This window comes from Pleuronectes platessa, chromosome 7 (genome assembly GCF_947347685.1).
Source record: "Pleuronectes platessa chromosome 7, fPlePla1.1, whole genome shotgun sequence".
Classification (NCBI taxonomy): domain Eukaryota; kingdom Metazoa; phylum Chordata; class Actinopteri; order Pleuronectiformes; family Pleuronectidae; genus Pleuronectes; species Pleuronectes platessa.
The window spans coordinates 16,131,744-16,150,003 of NC_070632.1; the positions used below are offsets into that span (position 1 = coordinate 16,131,744).

General features: G+C 42.0%; 4 protein-coding genes across 4 annotated transcripts; 2 read left to right on the top strand and 2 right to left on the bottom strand.

Annotated features, from left to right (window-relative positions):
* Nucleotides 1-629: 629 nt before the first annotated feature.
* tmem276a (transmembrane protein 276a) lies at nucleotides 630-3,500 on the bottom strand. Its single transcript, XM_053426950.1, has 4 exons — nucleotides 2,841-3,500; nucleotides 2,280-2,393; nucleotides 2,034-2,171; nucleotides 630-1,879 (listed from the first exon to the last, which is right to left on the bottom strand). Exons 1-4 carry the CDS (start codon nucleotides 3,241-3,243, stop codon nucleotides 1,632-1,634), a joined length of 903 nt encoding a protein of 300 aa, XP_053282925.1. The 5' UTR covers nucleotides 3,244-3,500; the 3' UTR covers nucleotides 630-1,631.
* Nucleotides 3,501-5,895: 2,395 nt separating this feature from the next.
* spi1a (Spi-1 proto-oncogene a) lies at nucleotides 5,896-8,528 on the top strand. Its single transcript, XM_053426951.1, has 5 exons — nucleotides 5,896-6,056; nucleotides 6,345-6,438; nucleotides 6,522-6,697; nucleotides 7,566-7,731; nucleotides 7,846-8,528. The coding sequence occupies exons 1-5, from the start codon at nucleotides 6,030-6,032 to the stop codon at nucleotides 8,154-8,156; spliced, it is 774 nt and encodes a 257-aa protein (XP_053282926.1). The 5' UTR covers nucleotides 5,896-6,029; the 3' UTR covers nucleotides 8,157-8,528.
* A 1,181-nt stretch (nucleotides 8,529-9,709) lies between these two features.
* LOC128444437 (protein regulator of cytokinesis 1) lies at nucleotides 9,710-14,810 on the top strand. Its single transcript, XM_053426933.1, has 14 exons — nucleotides 9,710-9,865; nucleotides 10,265-10,397; nucleotides 10,483-10,605; nucleotides 10,680-10,913; nucleotides 10,993-11,163; nucleotides 11,275-11,424; nucleotides 11,519-11,666; nucleotides 11,768-11,904; nucleotides 11,983-12,078; nucleotides 12,401-12,547; nucleotides 12,632-12,742; nucleotides 12,828-12,935; nucleotides 13,442-13,606; nucleotides 14,284-14,810. Exons 1-14 carry the CDS (start codon nucleotides 9,855-9,857, stop codon nucleotides 14,329-14,331), a joined length of 1,782 nt encoding a protein of 593 aa, XP_053282908.1. The 5' UTR covers nucleotides 9,710-9,854; the 3' UTR covers nucleotides 14,332-14,810.
* Nucleotides 14,075-17,672, bottom strand: LOC128444446 (ubiquitin-associated protein 1-like). The gene is made up of 5 exons (XM_053426944.1): nucleotides 17,480-17,672; nucleotides 16,167-16,826; nucleotides 15,895-16,065; nucleotides 15,171-15,272; nucleotides 14,075-15,078 (listed from the first exon to the last, which is right to left on the bottom strand). The coding sequence occupies exons 1-5, from the start codon at nucleotides 17,612-17,614 to the stop codon at nucleotides 14,944-14,946; spliced, it is 1,203 nt and encodes a 400-aa protein (XP_053282919.1). The 5' UTR covers nucleotides 17,615-17,672; the 3' UTR covers nucleotides 14,075-14,943.
* Nucleotides 17,673-18,260: the final 588 nt, after the last annotated feature.

Sequence of the window (18,260 nt, forward strand, 5' to 3'; positions counted from 1 at the left end):
TGTTATACTATATATTGAAATGTGAATTACTTTTTAAAGCCATGTAATTCAGGTATTCTGTGTCAATGTTTCCAGAGAGTTTAGTTTAATGCAACAACAACGTGATATTATTAGAGGAGCGCTTCTTTACAAAGAATAAATATCACTTTAGATTTTTTGCTTCCTCACCCTCTGCACTTTGTTATTCATGAGCCGTTGGCCATGACTGCTGCACTGCACTAAAACAATAATATAAATGTCAAAGCTTTAAAGTGCAGATAATCTTATTGTGAATAACGTAAGTATTCTTCAATCATTGTCTGTGTTGTATTTGTTATAAATACTCAAGACAACACAGTCTCCGGTGGCCAATAAGGTTTCGCAACAATGATTTCTTTCAAGGCTGCAGCTGCATATAATAACTCTATGAGGATAATAAATATAATGTGAGAGGAACAATAGTAAAGACAAGATGCTGAGGACTGAGGAAACCTCAGCGAATGAATGAAGCCAGAGCTGGAAATAGATGTCAGAAGGATTTAATTTGTCATTAAAGTTGTGAGGAGGTTATTCACGGTGACATTTTGTCAATGGAAAACAAGCTGGTTGTTAAATCAGAGAAGTTGTTCAGCTGTTGTCAGCATGTTTAAAGTGTTTGATCGGAGAGCTTTTCATGTAGTTATCTGGATTTCCTTGTTTACATGGATCACTCCTGTTAATACAATTAGGTTTTACAGCAGCAGCAGACCATTACTTCACTTTCTTTGTTCTAGTTTATTTGCCTTTTTTTGTCTGTTTCGGTCACTGACTCAGTCTTTGGCCACCGACACTTGTTTTGAAATGGCTGCATAAAACAGACGCTTGCTACACTGACATAAATACAAACAGCTGCTGTTTTACACATGATGGAAGACTCCATCCCGGCTCTGCTGACAGACTAATGAACTTGTGTCATTATGCAAGAGGAGACACCCTTACAAGGAAGTTTATATGATGCCTGTTCAGTGGGTTAAGCCAGAAAAGTGGTTTTGCATGACTGTTTTATTTTTCAAAAATATTTTGATGGGGGTCAGACCTCAAGAACAACAAAACATTTCCTTCAAACACAGTTTGGTCTTAATGCTCATATTTTTCCTTGAATAAACACAAATGCATCTGCATACATACAGTTTAAAAAGTACATGTACATATCTTGTTTTGAATGGGTACATAATGATACACAGTTGCCCTTTGAAATGTGACAGTACACATCCACCTTCAATACAGATTTTAAAGTTGTGCTATGGGTCTTCTGCCAGTGTTTTCTTTTCTTTTCTGTTTTTTTTTTTTTCTTTTCTTTTCAAACTAGCAGATTTTACAGGAAAAAAAATGTGTATATCTATTCTTCTGTTCGAGAGCAAGCATAACAATGAACAGTTCATTCATGAAGAGGGACGGAAAAAAGCACCAGAGGAGCTGAAAGCGTCTTTCAGTCAATCAGATGTCACCTCTTTATTTTTCATTTTCATGTGAGCAAGAGTCCTGTGCTGCATCTGTGCCAAAGCCGTGTGAAGGCATCCACTGCTCTGAGTCCCTGGGTGAAACTGTCTCTGGAACAGGGCCAGTCACTGTTTCAGAAGGAGACAGGTGTCCGTTAGATGTGCGGCGGCCTGTCACACGCTGCCATTCTCCTGCCTGGGCTTGTGCACCACAGGGGTTTGTGGAGGGTAGAGGGAAGGGGCGAGTGTGCACAGGAAACCAGCCAGCAGTGTGAGGCCCAGTCCTCCCCACGCACAGAACATGGACCAGCCGTAACCGTGGCTGATGTCCTCTGGTATGCCAAACATGTAGCGGGGATAGCGGGACAGCTCGAAGTTGATCCCGGCCACACATGTGCAAAGAGATATTATGCAGCACGTCCCTGCCAGAGAGGAAGCAGACATCCAGTCACACAGCAATCCAAGTTAATTGCCCCTGATGCATCATTTCATCTCCCCCGCATTGATTGAGACTTTAGCGCCCCTCTGTGGTGACTCGGGAGCAGTGCTCTTTATGTAAAGTACAGTGCATCTTACCTCCCATGAGAAAGAGAAGTCCAGCGACATACTGCATCAGATCATGCTCCTTACAGCAGCCCAGCACGCCTATGACCCAGCCGAACAGGATGATGGATATGGCCATGCCTACGAAGCTGGCAGTCATCCTCTGCAGGTCTGCAAAGGCGCACAAACACATGTGTCAGAATGTCAAGGTCCTCCGCATTCATTCCTCTGGTTGTGCCAAAATAAATATATTAGACAAGGTATTTTTGGGGTACTCACGGAGCGCGTGCCACTCATCCTGCCTTATTGTCTTAGTCAGATTGATTGGCAGGTTCCTGGGCAGCGTTGAGGATGAGTAGTAGTATTTTATTGGCGTGCAGCGCGGAACCAATCCTGTGGATGTAAACAAGGCAGAGAGGATGTGTCACATATGAGCACTGGGATGAGATGAAGAGGATACCACAGGGCTCTCTGCTGCCACCTCCTCCCCGAAAAAATAAAGCACCCAACCCCCTTCCACTCACCCACCACCCACCCATCCACCCACATTGTGGAGAAGCTTATTGTACTCATCTCCAGGCTTCTGCTACTACAGCTTGCCCCCGTTTTTTCTTGTGCTGGGAAACAACACAGCCCGTCGATGGGCATTGTGAGCGGATGTAGTGCGTGTGGTGCTGCGTAGGCCTTCAGGGTCTGTGCGCAGCATCAGCACCTTGGATAGCGCATTCATGCACAAAGTATTTACAGAGAGCGCGACGCACAACAACACACATATACAAAATAAACACACGAAAACACAAAATATGACACACACATACACACACTCCTCCAGATGCAGACCTTTAAAGATCAAATCCTCCGTCTCCAAGTCAAACCCCTCTCGGTGGCACTTTCTCCACAGTCCCGTGATGGTGGAGTTGAATTGCCGACTGCAGAGCGACTCCATGGCAGAGGCGGGAGGCAAGAAGTGCCGCTTGGCCCGCAGCAGCATCTCGCCGCCGACGCCGGAGCCCTTCCTCTCCACGCTCTTCTCCTTGGGCAGCATGCGGAGCGGGAGGTTGTTGTTGGAGATGTAGATGTAACCAGGGTCGTTCCTTTTGTTCGAGTAATTCTTGCAGCGCTCCCGGTGCCTCCTCGCGTCCGTCTCGTACCAGTTGTTGGTGCCGATCGCCACTGCGATCAGCCCCAGAGCGCAGAATGCCAGGAAGAGACCCGCCGCGGTTAAAGTCCTCATCGCAGCCATGTTCCATGCGTGTGTCTCGGTTGCCGTGTTAATTCCACGGGACAGCAGGACCCCCGCTCCCGGCTGCTGCTGTCAGTGGCTGAGGTGCAGAGGAAATTGAGCAATACGGGGAAATCTGAAGCGCAGATGAATCACCGGAGCCCCCATTCGGCTGATGTGCCAACCATCGCCGAAAAAAAAACAAATTCAGAGGCTAGGGGATAAATAAATAAATGATAGCCTGGTTTTGCTATTTTGGTTGTCTCCTCTGTGCGCCTCTGAACTCAGTCTAGCCTAGATACTGGCCAGTCAAGTATCTCTCTCTCTCCAGTAGATGGAGACAGAGCAAATATTTGAAAGCACAACAAGCCTCGAGCCTGCACTGTAGATCATGATGTGCATGGAGAGGTGCCAAAGTTTGACAGAGTCTGTCAACACAGAGGAGCATCCCCTGATTCACCTCAGCTGCTGTTATTGTGTTGTGAAAAACTGAAACATATCCAGAGTGAATAAAACCATGACACTTCGTGTTTCTCTCCAAGGAGCAGGGAACTGTTCATCACACACACACACACAGACAAATAGATGTATGTGTATTCTGAACTTTATATCCCAACAGGCCAAAACAAATCACAAATTACTTTTGAATGACCACATAGCCAATTGTCAGATGGTTATTGGCTCTGGTATCATTAATAACATCATAACATCTACAAATATCACTCCTCTTATTATTTGCATTGCAACCAGTCTGACAGAGCTTAACCATGATGGTTACTGAAGCTCGTCTCAACATGAACATTTATCTAAAACTTTTTTTTAAAATTGGGATGTTTTATCAAAACTAGTTTGAACTGTTGAGACCAACAGACTGATAGATGGACAGACAAACGGACGTCTGTCTGTGTGTCTGTCTGTCTGTCTGTCTGTCTGTCAGCTTCCTGTTTTGTCAAGCATATCAATTCGAGAGACTTTTTTGTTTGTTATGAAGAGAGACATGGCCTGACCGATTTTTGTAATTGTCGGCCAATCGTGGTGCCAGGGCTGCACTGTAGGTGGCGCTATTCAGTTATTTTTCAACGCCCATTCCTTAAATTCAGGTGGGCTGTTGTTACACAAATGTAGTTTGACGGAGATTAAACCATGAACACTGAAGTTACAGCAATTCCGTGTGTCATGGCGAGTTGATGAACTTTAATGCTACGCCACTAATATGGCGTTTGAAGAAAAACTCACAGTTATCTTATGCCTACGTTATCAATGTCTTGAAACGCATTTGACACAGTTAGACATGGTTAGGGTCAGTGGTTGATGAGGAATACATCCAAGTGTAACACATACAAAAATCAAGACATTTCCTGTTGCCCCCAGGGTGCATTGTGATCTTAAGTCATGCTTTCTGTGGAGATGTCATCAGTACGGGACTCTTGTCTTACATGTCTAGTTTGGAGTTGATTAGATCATGCATGCCTGATGAAGGCCCTGGGACAAGCTCGTCAAAGTTAAAATGTGGAAAATGGCCACTTAATCCAAAATGGCGGGCTTCCTGTTGCGTTTTTCATAATGCTCCTTGAGACTTGTTTGTTTGTCTGGTCCTGATACACCTGTGAACCGATTTAAGGGAAACTTAGGGGCTGCGTTCCAGGTGGCGCTGTTGAGCCATTTAGCCATGTCCTTTTCAAAATACTCCAGAATACATACATTTCAACCACTTTCTAATTTTCTGCATGTTCAAGCTCTCAAAAAGCCCCTTCTATTGCCTGAAAAATAATAATAATCATTTGAAATTCAATAGGGCCTCCCACCATCGTTGGCAAAACTGCTCTTCCAAGAGGATGGGTTTGTAATAATAACATAACTGGGAAAACGATTTAAGGATGAGGTTGATAAGATTTAATTGGAAAGTACGAGGACACGTCTGTGTATCTAGAAGTTATTCCACATTTACTATGTGGAAACAAACAAGACACAGGGACACTGTGGCTCCAGACATTTCAGGCATTTTTTCACTGGTTTCATTCTCATGCTCGGTACTTCCTCAATTGGAACCATAAAGCCAAAATAAAAGAGGAACAAGCACAATTCCAAACTTCACTTTTGGTTTCAGCTGCTGTGTGCAGTTACGCTAAAAAAATTCCTACATGAATAAACCACACAGGGGGGTTTGGTGCGACTGATACTAAAGACAACTAGTAGATCATAATGTTCTTCACAACAGGTTTAGTTAGGAGAATCCTGGTTCATCTACTTAACTCTGAAGTGTTGAGTTGGATAACAGCATCATTCTGGGTTGATTTTAACTGAGGAGGAGGAGTTGAAGCAAAAAGGACCATGGCTGAATCTGTGTGACAGCAAATTGTGTGACTCCTTCAACAAATTATTTCATATGGTTTAGCCCTGCTTCAAAGTGTCACCCAAAGAGGATACAACACAAAACATTGTGTTTTCTGGGGGGGGGGGGGATTACTTTAAAAAGCACAACTTCATGCTGAACAATAACATCAAACATTTTTTAATATTGTAGATACACATGTATTACTTATTGTATAATTACTCCTCTTAGACATGCAGGAAATGGCTGCAACTGTGACCGGATCATACGACACTCGGCCTTCAGGAACTAGCTGAATTTGATAATCGGCTGAACGCAGACTGCATTGGGTCCAACTTATTTCTCAGTTTCAGTTCCCGTTTGTCTGGTGAAGTCAGTGCTCAGCAACATTGCATGTTTGTCAGTGTGGCAACCAGAGTCCGTTAACATCCATCACCAGATTTAAGGACAGAGGTTCTCATGCTGCCTTGTTTACATGATGGACGGCTATGTCATATCACCTGTAAGTACTGCTGCTTTAATTATTACATGTTTGACTTTTTCACAGAGTAAATCGGGTATTTCAGTCTCAGTAGTTTGTGACAGTGACAGGATGTTAACCTGAAGTTTTTTACAGCAGTTTCATTTGTTGAATCAGATATATTACATTTACAGCACTTTTAAAAGGAATTCTGGTGATTCATATTCTGTATTATTATATCTGAGGAGAGATGGAAGATTTTTGTTTGTTTTAATGCGGTAGAGATTTCAACTTTCTCTGTGATCAAATCTTTTTTTTTCTCTTCCAAAGCCCTCAGAGGAAATAATTCCAAGTGAGTCAGAGAATTTCCGTCCGCCTGCAGAGCTGTACCCCTACCTCACTAATGTAGGGGAGATTTATGAAGGTGAGAAAACTGGTTTTAACCTTTGAGAAAAAGAGTAGTCACGACAGGACTGAGAACTCAATTAAACGACTGTCACTTTTCAGATCACAGATGGACCTTCCACTCTGAGCGAGTCCAGTTGCTGGACCTGGAGAGTTCCCCAGTGAATCAGCTCACAGAGCTTCAGTCTGTGACTCCTCAACAACACATACCACCCTACCGCTACAGCAGCGAGTGTCTGCCGCTTCACCTGGAGCCTCCACTCTCTGTGTCCCCACAGGTCAGTTCATGTGGTTGGCAACAGTGTGGAAAGACACAATCTACATATTTTATCTGAAATATAGATTTTAACACCCCCTTTCAAATCCACCACTAAATTCAATACAAAGTCAGATTATTAACATGCAGCAGTGATCATCATGTCAAATATGTGAATTAAATAATTCAGATTCAGTCCATAAATGGACAGTAATGAGTAAAATGTATTGTTTTCATTATTGTTAGGTAAGCTCCTACTTGGACATAACATTTTCTCCCTTCATGTGATAGAAATTGAAAACTTAACTAGAGCAGATACAAGTGATTAATTCACAATTAACTAATCCATCAATTATTGTCTCAAGAAAAACAGCAAATATTTACATTAGGCACAAAAACCTGAGGATTTTAGATTTTCTTTCCAAAAAAACAAACTAACCAAAATACGCTAATGACAAATCGAGTGCTAAAATTGACGCCAGTCATTAACACTCTGTTGATCAACCAATCAATTGATTAACTGATAATGTCAGTGCTAATGTTTAAACATAAATTAATAACATTTATGTGCTCTAGAACTTAAAATATTGTGAAATAGTTCTTAACGGTACATTTATTTGCCTTTTTTTCATGTTTTTAAATTTTAAATCTTCACTGGTAAAGTACATGATGTGTACAGTCGGGGATATTTCCACTGAAATGTCATCTACATCACGTGCTCTCTCTGAGCGTTGAGATCTATTTTGGCAGAGCTACTTCCTCTTTTACCACAATGAGAGTGTTCAAATGAAAATGTCAGAGGGTGAATAATTGCAAAATTAAAAAAGTTGCAGTTCTCTCTTGTATCTGTGTAATTTTGAACCTTGTCACTCATTGAATTCCTCCTACAGATCCCGTATTACACCTCATCCCTGTGCTACCAGTACCAACCCTCGGCCTCGCCGGGCCATTACTACTCAGAGGAGGACCAGAGAGGAGTCAGTCCCCCGCTCGAGGTGTCAGAGGGGGACGATGAATATGAAGACCACAGCCACTCCTCCTTCAGGAAAGACCACAGTGAGTCAACTGAAAATGATCTGCTAACAGCAAATCCCAATGTTCTGAAAGGCATATTGATGATTGAATTTAACTGATAAATAGTGTTAACCGGTCTCATATTTTCTACCCAAGGTAACAAGAAGAAAATCCGCCTGTACCAGTTCCTCCTGGACTTGCTAAGAAATGGTGAAATGAGTGACAGTATCTGGTGGGTGGACCAGGACAAGGGCATCTTCCAGTTCTCCACCAAACACAAAGAGGCTCTGGCCAGCCACTGGGGCCTTCAGAAAGGAAACCGCAAGAAAATGACCTACCAAAAAATGGCCCGGGCTCTGAGGAACTATGGTAAAACTGGAGAGATAAAAAAAGTAAAGAAGAAGCTAACCTATCAGTTCAGTGAGGAAGTGCTGAGGAACCTCTATTTACGTCAGTACCCTCACTGATTAGGAAACAGAGGCAGTGTTTTATTATCATGCTGAAATCACAAACTTTGCCCAGATTTTATTTGCCTGTAGATTTGCATTTTACTTTGTTTTTCTACCAAGTTTTCTCACTTATTTATTTGTGATGATGGTGAACTTCCTCTATGACATTTGCAAACTTTGATGTAAATTGCTTTTATGCCCAAATTAAGTTTTTTTTGTCTGTGCACTATGATTAAATGGTAATTAAATATCTGGGACAGGGACTAAAGAAAAAACTAACATAAAAACATAAAAATCTAATCAGGATCATGTTTTTTATGAATGTGTGTAAATAAATGCTATGTTGTAAATTACTCAAATGAATTAAATCCACCTTTAAACAACGACAAACTGCAGTCTGGCTCACAGTGTATCCACCTGTTACAAACACATGGTGCAGCCTATTTCCAATTCAAATCAACAAGATCATTCAACTCAAACACATCATCCACACAGACAGAGAGGAGAAATGAGAAGATATTGAAGTCATCTGTGTGTCTTTTAATAGAGCTTTATTTTACATAATAAAGGCCCAGTAGGACATTTTTCTATACCTGTGCCAAATATTAGAGAACCGTCCTAACAGAATGAATTACATAGCTGTTCATTCTGATAGATGTTCCTGGTCTGACAGGAAGGTGTCCAACTCTTGACTTATCCACAGCAATAATGCTTATGTTACAAAAACTACAACAATACACTATACTCTAACATTACAGTCACTCTCTTTCTCATGATTTAAGACTAAATATAGCTAAATTGTATATTCCATTTTACTACCTTACATAAGTGTTGGCTTATTAAGCTTGAGTAGAATAATTCTACAACATGCAGAAGAAAAAAATCATCTTAATTATTCGAGGATTGCACACCAGGAATTTCGTCTTTGTTTGTTTGTATTATATATTATTTATAATATATAGAAATGTATTATTATTCTTTAGAGTGTCTTTTAGTCTTGGAGCTCCTTGAACAGCGCTACTCAAATTAAATGTATTGTTATTCCATTATTGTTATTAGTGCCATTATTTAGCTCAATGGAACTTTAAAAAACTTTCCAACATCAATAAAAACGCATTGTGTGCTTGAGATGATTAAATCTGAGTTGAGTAAGCTTATTATCGGTTTCAGTTTGATAAGGTCACACAAAAAGTTACAAGTTATAGTCTTTGAGTTCCTTGAACAGCGTCATTCTAATACAATGTATTATAATTATAACTGTTGTTATTATTATCATTATTTAGTAACAAGCTATAGTTTCATCGTTGTTAAAAGGAACCGACAGGGACCATCTTTAAAATATGTTTCACTGTAAGTGAATTAACACGATAATAATATCAAAGATAAAAACCCAGAAGTTTATCTATTGTCTAAGAAGACACTGTAAACAAAGAACAGCTCAATAGAAACTCACTAATCCTTTCTCTCGTTGCTGGGGTTTATTTCTTCCTCGTTTGTTTCCTATTGGACAAGAACAAGTACCGCCCCCCCGGGAACAACTTCCTGTGACGTTGGCTCAATCAGCCAATCAGAGCGCAGACCTTGTTTCGGTGCAAATTTCAAACGCCAGTGAGTCGACGTTAACGAAGCGGCAGCCGATCAACCGTCGGAGCGCCGCTTTCCCCGTGAAGAAGACCGTGTTTCTCTTGACGGATCGTTTGTTCCCGTGGTGGCAACATGAGAGTCAGGTTAGTTTTTAACACATTCACTCACCGAAGCCTCAAATATTCATCTTGAAAAAGGTTCATTCCGTTTGAAAACCTGTTTCCCGTTTAGCCCCTCTGCTGTTAGATCAAGCTAACTGACAAAGCTCACACGAGACGGGGGGATTCTCCGTCTGCGCGTGACGCAAATGGCTTATTTTGATTAGCAGTGGCTTTTGTCTTTTAAAATGTTCTATTAAACTAGCTTTATTTGACTTTTCAGCTATTGTTATCGCTGTATGAACCGCCGCGTTGGCAGCTAGCTAACAGTAGCATCTATCTGCTAATAAACAGACCTGCTTCCCGGTTGTAAAACCACCTTTAACGCCGATATCGGACTGGTTTGATCGGTAACCCAGTTAAACGCCCAGTTTTTTATTCCAGTGAGGTCCACGCAGCAGAGTCTGTTGCCTACCTCAACAGAGCCCTGGTCAGGCTGCAGGATATCTGGGAGGAAATCGGTATTCCCGAAGAGCAGCGTCTACAGAGAACCATTGACGTCCACAAGCACATCAAAGTGAGCCTCTCAAATTCAAATTGGTTAGAGTCTCATCACTGAACGTGCATACCTGACAAACTGGCCGCCTGTGCTTGTCCTGCAGGGTTTGCTGGACCTGATGATAGTCGAGGAGGAAGAGCTCAAAACGAGATTGATTAAAAGCATCGATGCCTGTCGACAGGAGCTTTTCAGTTTGTGCTCTGAACTTCAGCTGCCGCCCTTCAAGGTACAGTCCCAGTTCAGGACCAGTGTTGTCATTACTCTTACACGTGTGGACTGACTCTCTGGATTTCTCTGTAGGAGGAGGATGGCTGCACTATGTTGCAGATGGAGAAAAACAGCCGCACCCGTCTGGAGGTGATGAAGGAGCACAAGAAGCAACGGATGGATGAGCTTAAAGGCCTCATTGGCAAAGACCGTGAGCTGTGTGACATCATGTGCACCACGCCTTTCTGCATCGACCACGGCGCCATCCCATCACTGAAGCAACTGGAGTCGTATCAGGCCTACCTCAATGATCTGTCCAAAGAGAAGGTTTGACTGTTTTTCCTCCTTTCTTTTTTACTCAATCACCGTTTAAAAAGTACTAACATGTCATATCTGTCTATTGTAGGAGCATCGCCATGAGGAATTTGTAAGCATCAAAAAGGACATTATCGTATGCATGGATGATCTGGAGCAGACCCCAGAGACCAGTTTCGAGATGGATGTGATGTGTGAAGACGAGGAGGCATTTTGTCTGTCCAATGACAACATTGCTGCTCTGAATATGCTCCTCACTCAGGTAATTTAGTGTTCTTTACCGCTGGATATTTGTGTATCTGATGCTATGGATTGCTATTCTAAAATATCACACATTACATCATATTAAAGTGGATGTATGATTTCCTTCCAGTTGAAAGAACGAAGGGCTCAGGCTGAACTCCGTTGTTCAGCTTTGCGCACTAAGATCCAGGAGCTTTGGGAAAGACTCCAGGTTCCCCAAGAGGAGAGGGAGGAGCTGTCTGAGCATATGCTCAAGTCAAGGAAGAGAAACATTGAAGCAGTAAGAAATCTTACCTCCTGTGGTTATTTGCCTCATTGTTAAGTGGTTTCATACAAAGCAGTAGTTAATTGTTTCACAAATTTCTTGTTCCCAGCTCCAGGCTGAGGTACAGCGTCTAGAGGTGCTGAAAATGCAGAGCATGAAAAGTGTCATCAAGAGCATCCGGGCTGAGATTGCCCATTACTGGGAGAGATGCTTCTACAGCCAAGAACAGCAGCAGCTGTTTGTTGCATATCATGAAGGCGAGTTGCTGTTTTCCGATTATAGAGCAAATGCACTGAATATATGCAGTTGATTAACTCAAGGGTGTGTGTGGGTTTCATGCATTTCTTTCCTACCTCAGAGGATTTCACTGAGGATCTTCTAAACCTCCACGAAGCCGAGGTCCAGATCCTAAAGAAGTATTATGAGGATCACAGCAAGCTCTTTGAGGGAGTCACAAAATGGCAGGAGAACTGGACCTTGTACATGGAACTTGACGTGAGTTGTACTGTCCTCTCAAATGTGGTTGAGACCCTTTTTAAAAAGTTTTTACTAATGTGTGTATGCTCTTCTCAGAAAAAGGCAAATGACCCTGCACGGTTCAACAACAGAGGTGGAAACCTTCTGAAAGAGGAGAAGCAGAGATCCGACCTGCACAAAAGTTTGCCCAAGGTAAGGAAATACAAGAACAGAACTGCCATTGATCGATGTTTCTGCTTGCAGAGAAGCTGTTTGGCAAAAAAAAATAATGAGCTCAAGTTATACAAATGGAGGAAAAACAGCAGAGATGGTTGGTGCATTACCAGTTTGTGCCAACAGGTGGGGTTAAAACGTGTATCTCAATCTGTAGTTCTGTGTATTTCATTGTTGTTTACCAGGTTATGCAAAGGAATTTTAGTTTAGAAATTAGACTCTGACTTAATAATGATTGGCCACTGTCGAGGTTTAATGTGGTAACAAGGCAACTGCATGAAATACGTTTCTTGTTTTATAGCTGGAAAAGAGTCTGAAGGCCCAAATTGATGAGTGGGGGCAGGAGCATGGACGAGAGTTCCTGGTGAACGGTCAGGACTTTCTTGAGTACGTGCAGCAGCAGTGGGCTCAACACCTCGAGGAAAAGGAGAAGGAGAAACTGGAGCGGGTAAGTCCTATTGTCACAGTGGTGAGCCTTAAACTGGCTTGTCACCAAAGTGTTGTGAATATGATTCTTTCTTTTTTTAAATAGCAACTAAAGAAAACTAAGCAGACTCAGGAGGACATGTTGTATGGAACCTCAGTGAGGACACCGACCAAGAGGCGGGTACCAGGGACTCCCACGCCTGGGAAAGTCAAAAAGGTAAGACGCTGCAATCGTTTGGACAGATTTATTGTGCGAGTGGCTGCTTAATGTGCATCGAGCTGACCTGCCTCTCTCCTCTTAGCTCAGGGGCATGTCCACCATGTCCACTCCCTCCAGCTTCCTCAGTTCTGGCCTTGGTGGGACCATGTGTCATCCCTCCATCCAGAAACCACCTCTGTCTGCTAGCAAGGTATGTTCACTGTCACCTCCCTCATCTTACCGACATAATGTGCACTGTTTCTGAAGAGTAAGCAAACCATTTAGTGTAAATATATCTGAATCTACTCGTTCCTAGGCTATTCGTTTAATAAGGTTTGGTTGGGGGGGATATTATCTCCATTAATGTTGACTTTGATATTTATGACATATCCGTGCAGTTTAGATTTGTTTTCTTTGTATAACTGGTTATGATTCTCACTACAATGCTGGTCAATTATAGGATTTTTAAAGGCTCTTTGAATATTTTTTCAAAAGCTGCACTTGTAATTTTTTCCTGTGGCACATCTTGAAAACGGGTGATTGTGTCGTTTTTTTCTTTTCTTTTCATATGAAATTCTGTTATGGATGGGTTCGCCTTTCCCCTCTTTCCCCCCCCCCCCCCCCCCACACTCTTTTTCATCCTAGTCTAGAATTTAAAGGACAGAGTTGACATTAAAAAAGAAAAACCCATCATAATTGCTGCTGGTCTTGTTGTAGGGTCTTGGCCTGCAAACTCCTGGAAATGGAAAGACACCTCGTGCACTAGACCGAAACAAGGAAAACATCTCCCACCTTAGAAACACTCCAAGTGTCCCACTAAGGTCTCAGGATACTCAAGATCACACCTTCACCATTATCGCTGGCTCCTATACGGAATTTGCGGTAAATTAGTTTTTACATATCTTTTAGTCTCAAAGGTACAAACTGGAAATGGAGAAGCATTTTTCCTAAATGGCAACGAAATAAGCAGTTTTATAGTTAATCCACCTAATGTATTGGCTCGCCATGTAAAGACCTTTTGGCATCACACTTAAGACAAAACTTTGTCATCTTTGTTGCTACAGGCATTATATTTTGTGTTTGGCAAACAAAATTGATCTTTTGAGTTTTGAAAAGTGGCGAAAGACCAATATTTTGTAAAATGACATGGCAATTACACACCTTAGTTAAAAGATTATAGTCATATTTAAGTGTATTGATGGCTTCACAGTAAAGAAGTTGAAGGAAAATATCAAATGAAACTAAAAACAAACACTCACCTTTGCCAAGATTGCATAATACACTGTATTTATTTCAATAAGAAACTGATAAGATACAGATCATCTGCTTCAAAACCAAGTACAGACGTTTTTTTACCTTGTTCATTGTGCCACAGTTTCTACCTCAATGTTAAATCCGGACATCATAGCATTAATAAGTGTGTGTGTATATACATGCATGCACACTGTATTTTCGTATTACCACATCATAAGCTAACAAAGCCTTTTTCACATTAGATTATTTGAACATTTTGAAAACTTGATTCACTACTGATGGTAATTGTCCATGTGTCTGTACAGAAAGACCTCTCGAAGGCTTCTAAATCCGTGAACTCCACCTTCCAATGAGGGATCCAGACGCTGCGTCACCACAGGGATTCATCCAGCTCAGCGGTAGTTTGGTATTTTGTTTTAGTTTTTTATATATATATACTGGACAACAGGGAAACTTCTTAGACACTTTGTAAATATTTGTATCTATGTGAACGTTTTAATTCTCCTCATCCTGTTCTCATGAGACTATATTTCAGGCTGACTGCTGCGGCAGTGTTCTCTGCTGTAGATATTCTTGTGTTGATTTTAACGTTTGTACCATGGCAATTTTGGCTTTTGATCATTTTTCTTTGAGGGTTGCACCCTTTTTTTAAATCAAATGTTATTCACCATATCTAGAGCACTACCGTTAGTATCGTAGCAGTGAGCCAGCACATTAAGATTTTCTTCCTACAGCTGGAATGACAGCTACATCTGTTCCTCAAAAGCTTGACACATGATTGCTTTTTTTTTAATCGACCTGTAAATAAACGTAAAAAAAACGTTCATCCTAACTGTTTTCTTGTCTATTTTTTTATTATACCTGCATAGTTTTCATACTGGCCTCTATATGGCAGCTACTATGTAAAATCTGAGACCGTTTCACCTACTGTACACATGAGTAAACATTTAGGGAGAAGGTTAGTTTTAAGCCATTCGGGTCATGAGTTCTTCCAGAGCCCTTTCACGGTGATTTTCGTGAACAAGCAGAACTTCCTTGATTGCACTTGGCTGGAAGCCCATCTCATTAAACTGAGTCAGGAGCCGCAGGAACTCAGCAGCCTAAAATTAAAACAAAGGGTTCGATCAAATCCTGTTCAGAGCTAAAGAGGCACTGCTGTGGTTCTGCTTGTTTCATTAGAGGTATTAGTCACCTTGCTCTCACAGTTCTGAAACATCTCCAGGGCCTCCTCCACCTGCGCTTCGTCATAGCCCAGTTCACACAGATGCTCACTGGCAACCAAGTATTTTAGGATCTGTTTAGAAAAAGAAATTATTAGGAGCCTGGTACGCTTTGTGTATAGCCTGTGATTTTGGGGCTTATAAGTCCCTAAGTTGTTGTTGTATAAAATAAGACTTGAGTTCTGCCGACCAGAGATAAAATAAACACCTCCTTTTGACCTGATGCAATTATACATCAAATCCTGCAGATAATGCTTGCAACTCAAAACGTATTTTTACTTGTGCTTTATAAGCAGTGGTGGAGGAAGTTCTCATATTTCAATAAAGTAAAAGTAAGAAGGCTACTATGTAGATTTGTATATCATACTTGATTACAAGTTCAAAAGTCCTGCAGTCAAAATTTAAGCAAAAACATCAAAATACAGTTAAAGTACCCAAGGTTATAGCACTGCTTATAGCTGTATTAATTATAATTAGTGATGCTCTAATATGTAGACATCATTTTAATGTTGCAGCTGATAATGGTGAGACTATTTACTATTCTGCTTTTATAAAGTTATTGCATTGAGGTATGAAGACCATATTTTCCTCTTGAGCGTATTAGAAAAGGGTAACACACATTTACCAGTAGCTCTGAGATGTATTGAGTTACTTTCCATTATAGACTACCAGGGCTCATACAACATCTAGGCCCACCTTCTCTGGGCTGCGGTAGCCAGTCTTCTGCAGAGCCAGAATGGCTGTGCGTAGAGGGTAACCCCTCTCCGTGATGGTCTCAAGTAGCTCCCTCTCCTCCTGGCTGAGAGCTGACAACAACTCTGCTGCTGTGTCAAAGAAAACCCCACGAGAGCCACCGCTGCTCAGGGCCTGACGAGAGGGCAAGAACAGAAAGGCATCGTGGGTAATGAAAATGACAAAGGTAGAAATATCCCGCTCTGAGACATTGACACTGAGGAAAAAAAGGGAACCTTCTGTCTGATTCTGACGAGAGGCCCGGCAGAGGAGGGTCGTTGCTGCTGCAGTCTGGGTGGAGGAGCTCCAGCGGCTGGTGTGTTGAGGGAGTACTTTCTGCCCACAGGGCCCAGTGAGCGCTGCCTCCTCTTGACGTTCTTCTGGCCGTGGAGTAACGGGCTGCCCTGCTGTGACCTTTGCTTCTCCGGTGCTCGCAGAGGTTGCTTGCAGTCTTGTGGGGAAGGGGAAGAGCCTCTGTGGCGTCTGAGGCTCTGAGGTGAGTTAGGCTTACAGTGGTGAGCGGATGGTCCATGGTGTATGTCTTTGACTCTGGAGATCGGGTCTCTGGGTGCAGCGCTCCAGGGTCGCACCCTGCTCTTGATAGGGTGGCGTGCATCTTCAGCTGAGGAGGCCTCGCTATCTTCAATGTAACCGTCTTCATCCTCTGAGTCGGACACGAGGAACTTGACGGTGCGATGGGGCAACTTGCGGGCCTCTGCGGAGTTCAGGCTGTGGCTGCGGGGCCGTAGCCTCGGGGCCCACGGTTCACTGCACCTGCAATCGGCCCTGCTACTCTCCTGAGGGCTGCTGAACATCAGCCAGAAAGGCGGACAGGAGGCGGTTGGGCAAACTGGCTGCTGACCAGTTAAAATACATTTCTCCAGGTTGAATCGATACTAGAAGAACAAAAAAAGAGTTTAAGCCACACAACCTATTACTTAAATTCAATCAAGCTGCAAAACATTTTTTCAAGATCCATCAATTATTCTCCCTGAAATTGGTGAAAATGTCAAAAAGGCCCCTGTTAAAGAGTGATAAATATTCCCTGAAACATGCCAACATTTAATGGGTTCTTTCCTGGCCTATGTCCCACTCTTCCACCACGTCTAATGGAAATCCATCCTGTATTTTTGGCCTAATCCTGCTGATAAATGAGTAATGATGACTTAGACCTGTGGGTAACGTCAGTGATCATATGCCAAAAAAGAAAAGTAAACTGCAACCCCAAAACTTTCCAGTAGGAATGAAAGACAATTAAACCTGTCCATAATAACGTGTCTTATCACAACATATTAACCAACTTGGATTTTAAAAACACATTGATATGCACATTGTTTTCTGAGTAACACTTCCTGGGCTGTGGACAGTCTGATATAATTTAGGAGTTTTGAAGAATATCTTAAAGTGAAGATGGGCTCAGAACTAGGAGCCCCAATTTCACTTATCAAGCAGAAATCACACCAGCTGCACATTATGTGAAACAGATCCCAGCTTATGACCGGATCCCAGACAGACGTTAAAAACTATGAGCTCAGTTGTTTGTTGTGACCTCAGTTTCTCTCAGTATTTGGTGGCAGTCTGGTGTGTTGATATCTGGAGCTGTCACCGTCTGCACCTCCACCTCCAGAGGACCCAGCATGGTCTGAAATGGAACCTCCTCCAGCATGTTCATCGTAACCTGCATGACAAGAACCACAACGTTTTCTGAGGGGTTTGTTTTGGATTTTCTCACCAAATCTTTGTCGTCTTGTCTTACCTGTGTGTTTTCTTTTTGGTCTGCAGCGCTCTGACAAACTCACAGGTGACTGGAGTAAATGACTAACAGACATCATGATAAACCTCTTCATCACTAAGCCTCTGACATAATCTGAGGAGTTGTTTACCAATATGTAGCCCACCTGTGCTCCTACCTGCAAAGGTACAGTCCAACAATGGAATGTTTACGTCAATATAGTTTACAAATATCTACCAGAATACTGCTCAACCTTAGAAATATAAAATCACCAAACTATTTTCCTTATTCTTACATGTTTTTCCATTTTATACCTGTATGTTAACTATGTAAGATGTTCTCAATATTTTATTTGTTTAGTTGCAGATTTCTCTGACATTTCAAACACTTATTGTGGATTTAATTGAGGATTATGGAAATGCTGAGGTATTGGGAAACCAGGAACAGCGTGATACTTTCCAGAGATTAACAGATTACATGAGGGCAACAGCCAGTACAATGCGCTGATGTCTTTTGCATTCATTTCCTGTTTTGAATCTTCCTCAGCACTGAAATATGTTACACTGAATTCATTTTACACATTCAGACCTGCAGACGA

What these genes read in the sequence shown, in the direction of transcription:
- tmem276a (XM_053426950.1), bottom strand. Translation starts at nt 3,243, where the DNA reads ATGGCTGCGATGAGGACTTTAACCGCGGCGGGTCTCTTCCTGGCATTC. An exon ending in GGATGAGTGGCACGCGCTCC is followed by an intron (nt 2,172 to 2,279) that starts GTGAGTACCCCA and finishes GCGCCTTTGCAG; the next exon opens with ACCTGCAGAGGATGACTGCC. An exon ending in ACTTCTCTTTCTCATGGGAG is followed by an intron (nt 1,880 to 2,033) that starts GTAAGATGCACT and finishes CCTCTCTGGCAG; the next exon opens with GGACGTGCTGCATAATATCT.
- spi1a (XM_053426951.1), top strand. Translation starts at nt 6,030, where the DNA reads ATGATGGACGGCTATGTCATATCACCT. An exon ending in ACGGCTATGTCATATCACCT is followed by an intron (nt 6,057 to 6,344) that starts GTAAGTACTGCT and finishes TCTCTTCCAAAG; the next exon opens with CCCTCAGAGGAAATAATTCC. An exon ending in CTCCTTCAGGAAAGACCACA is followed by an intron (nt 7,732 to 7,845) that starts GTGAGTCAACTG and finishes TTTCTACCCAAG; the next exon opens with GTAACAAGAAGAAAATCCGC.
- LOC128444437 (XM_053426933.1), top strand. An exon ending in CCTTGTACATGGAACTTGAC is followed by an intron (nt 11,905 to 11,982) that starts GTGAGTTGTACT and finishes TGCTCTTCTCAG; the next exon opens with AAAAAGGCAAATGACCCTGC. An exon ending in AGAAGGAGAAACTGGAGCGG is followed by an intron (nt 12,548 to 12,631) that starts GTAAGTCCTATT and finishes TTTTTTAAATAG; the next exon opens with CAACTAAAGAAAACTAAGCA.
- LOC128444446 (XM_053426944.1), bottom strand. Translation starts at nt 17,614, where the DNA reads ATGCAGGTTACGATGAACATGCTGGAGGAGGTTCCATTTCAGACCATG. An exon ending in AAATACTGAGAGAAACTGAG is followed by an intron (nt 16,827 to 17,479) that starts GTCACAACAAAC and finishes TTGTTCTTCTAG; the next exon opens with TATCGATTCAACCTGGAGAA. An exon ending in GCTACCGCAGCCCAGAGAAG is followed by an intron (nt 15,273 to 15,894) that starts GTGGGCCTAGAT and finishes TTTTCTAAACAG; the next exon opens with ATCCTAAAATACTTGGTTGC.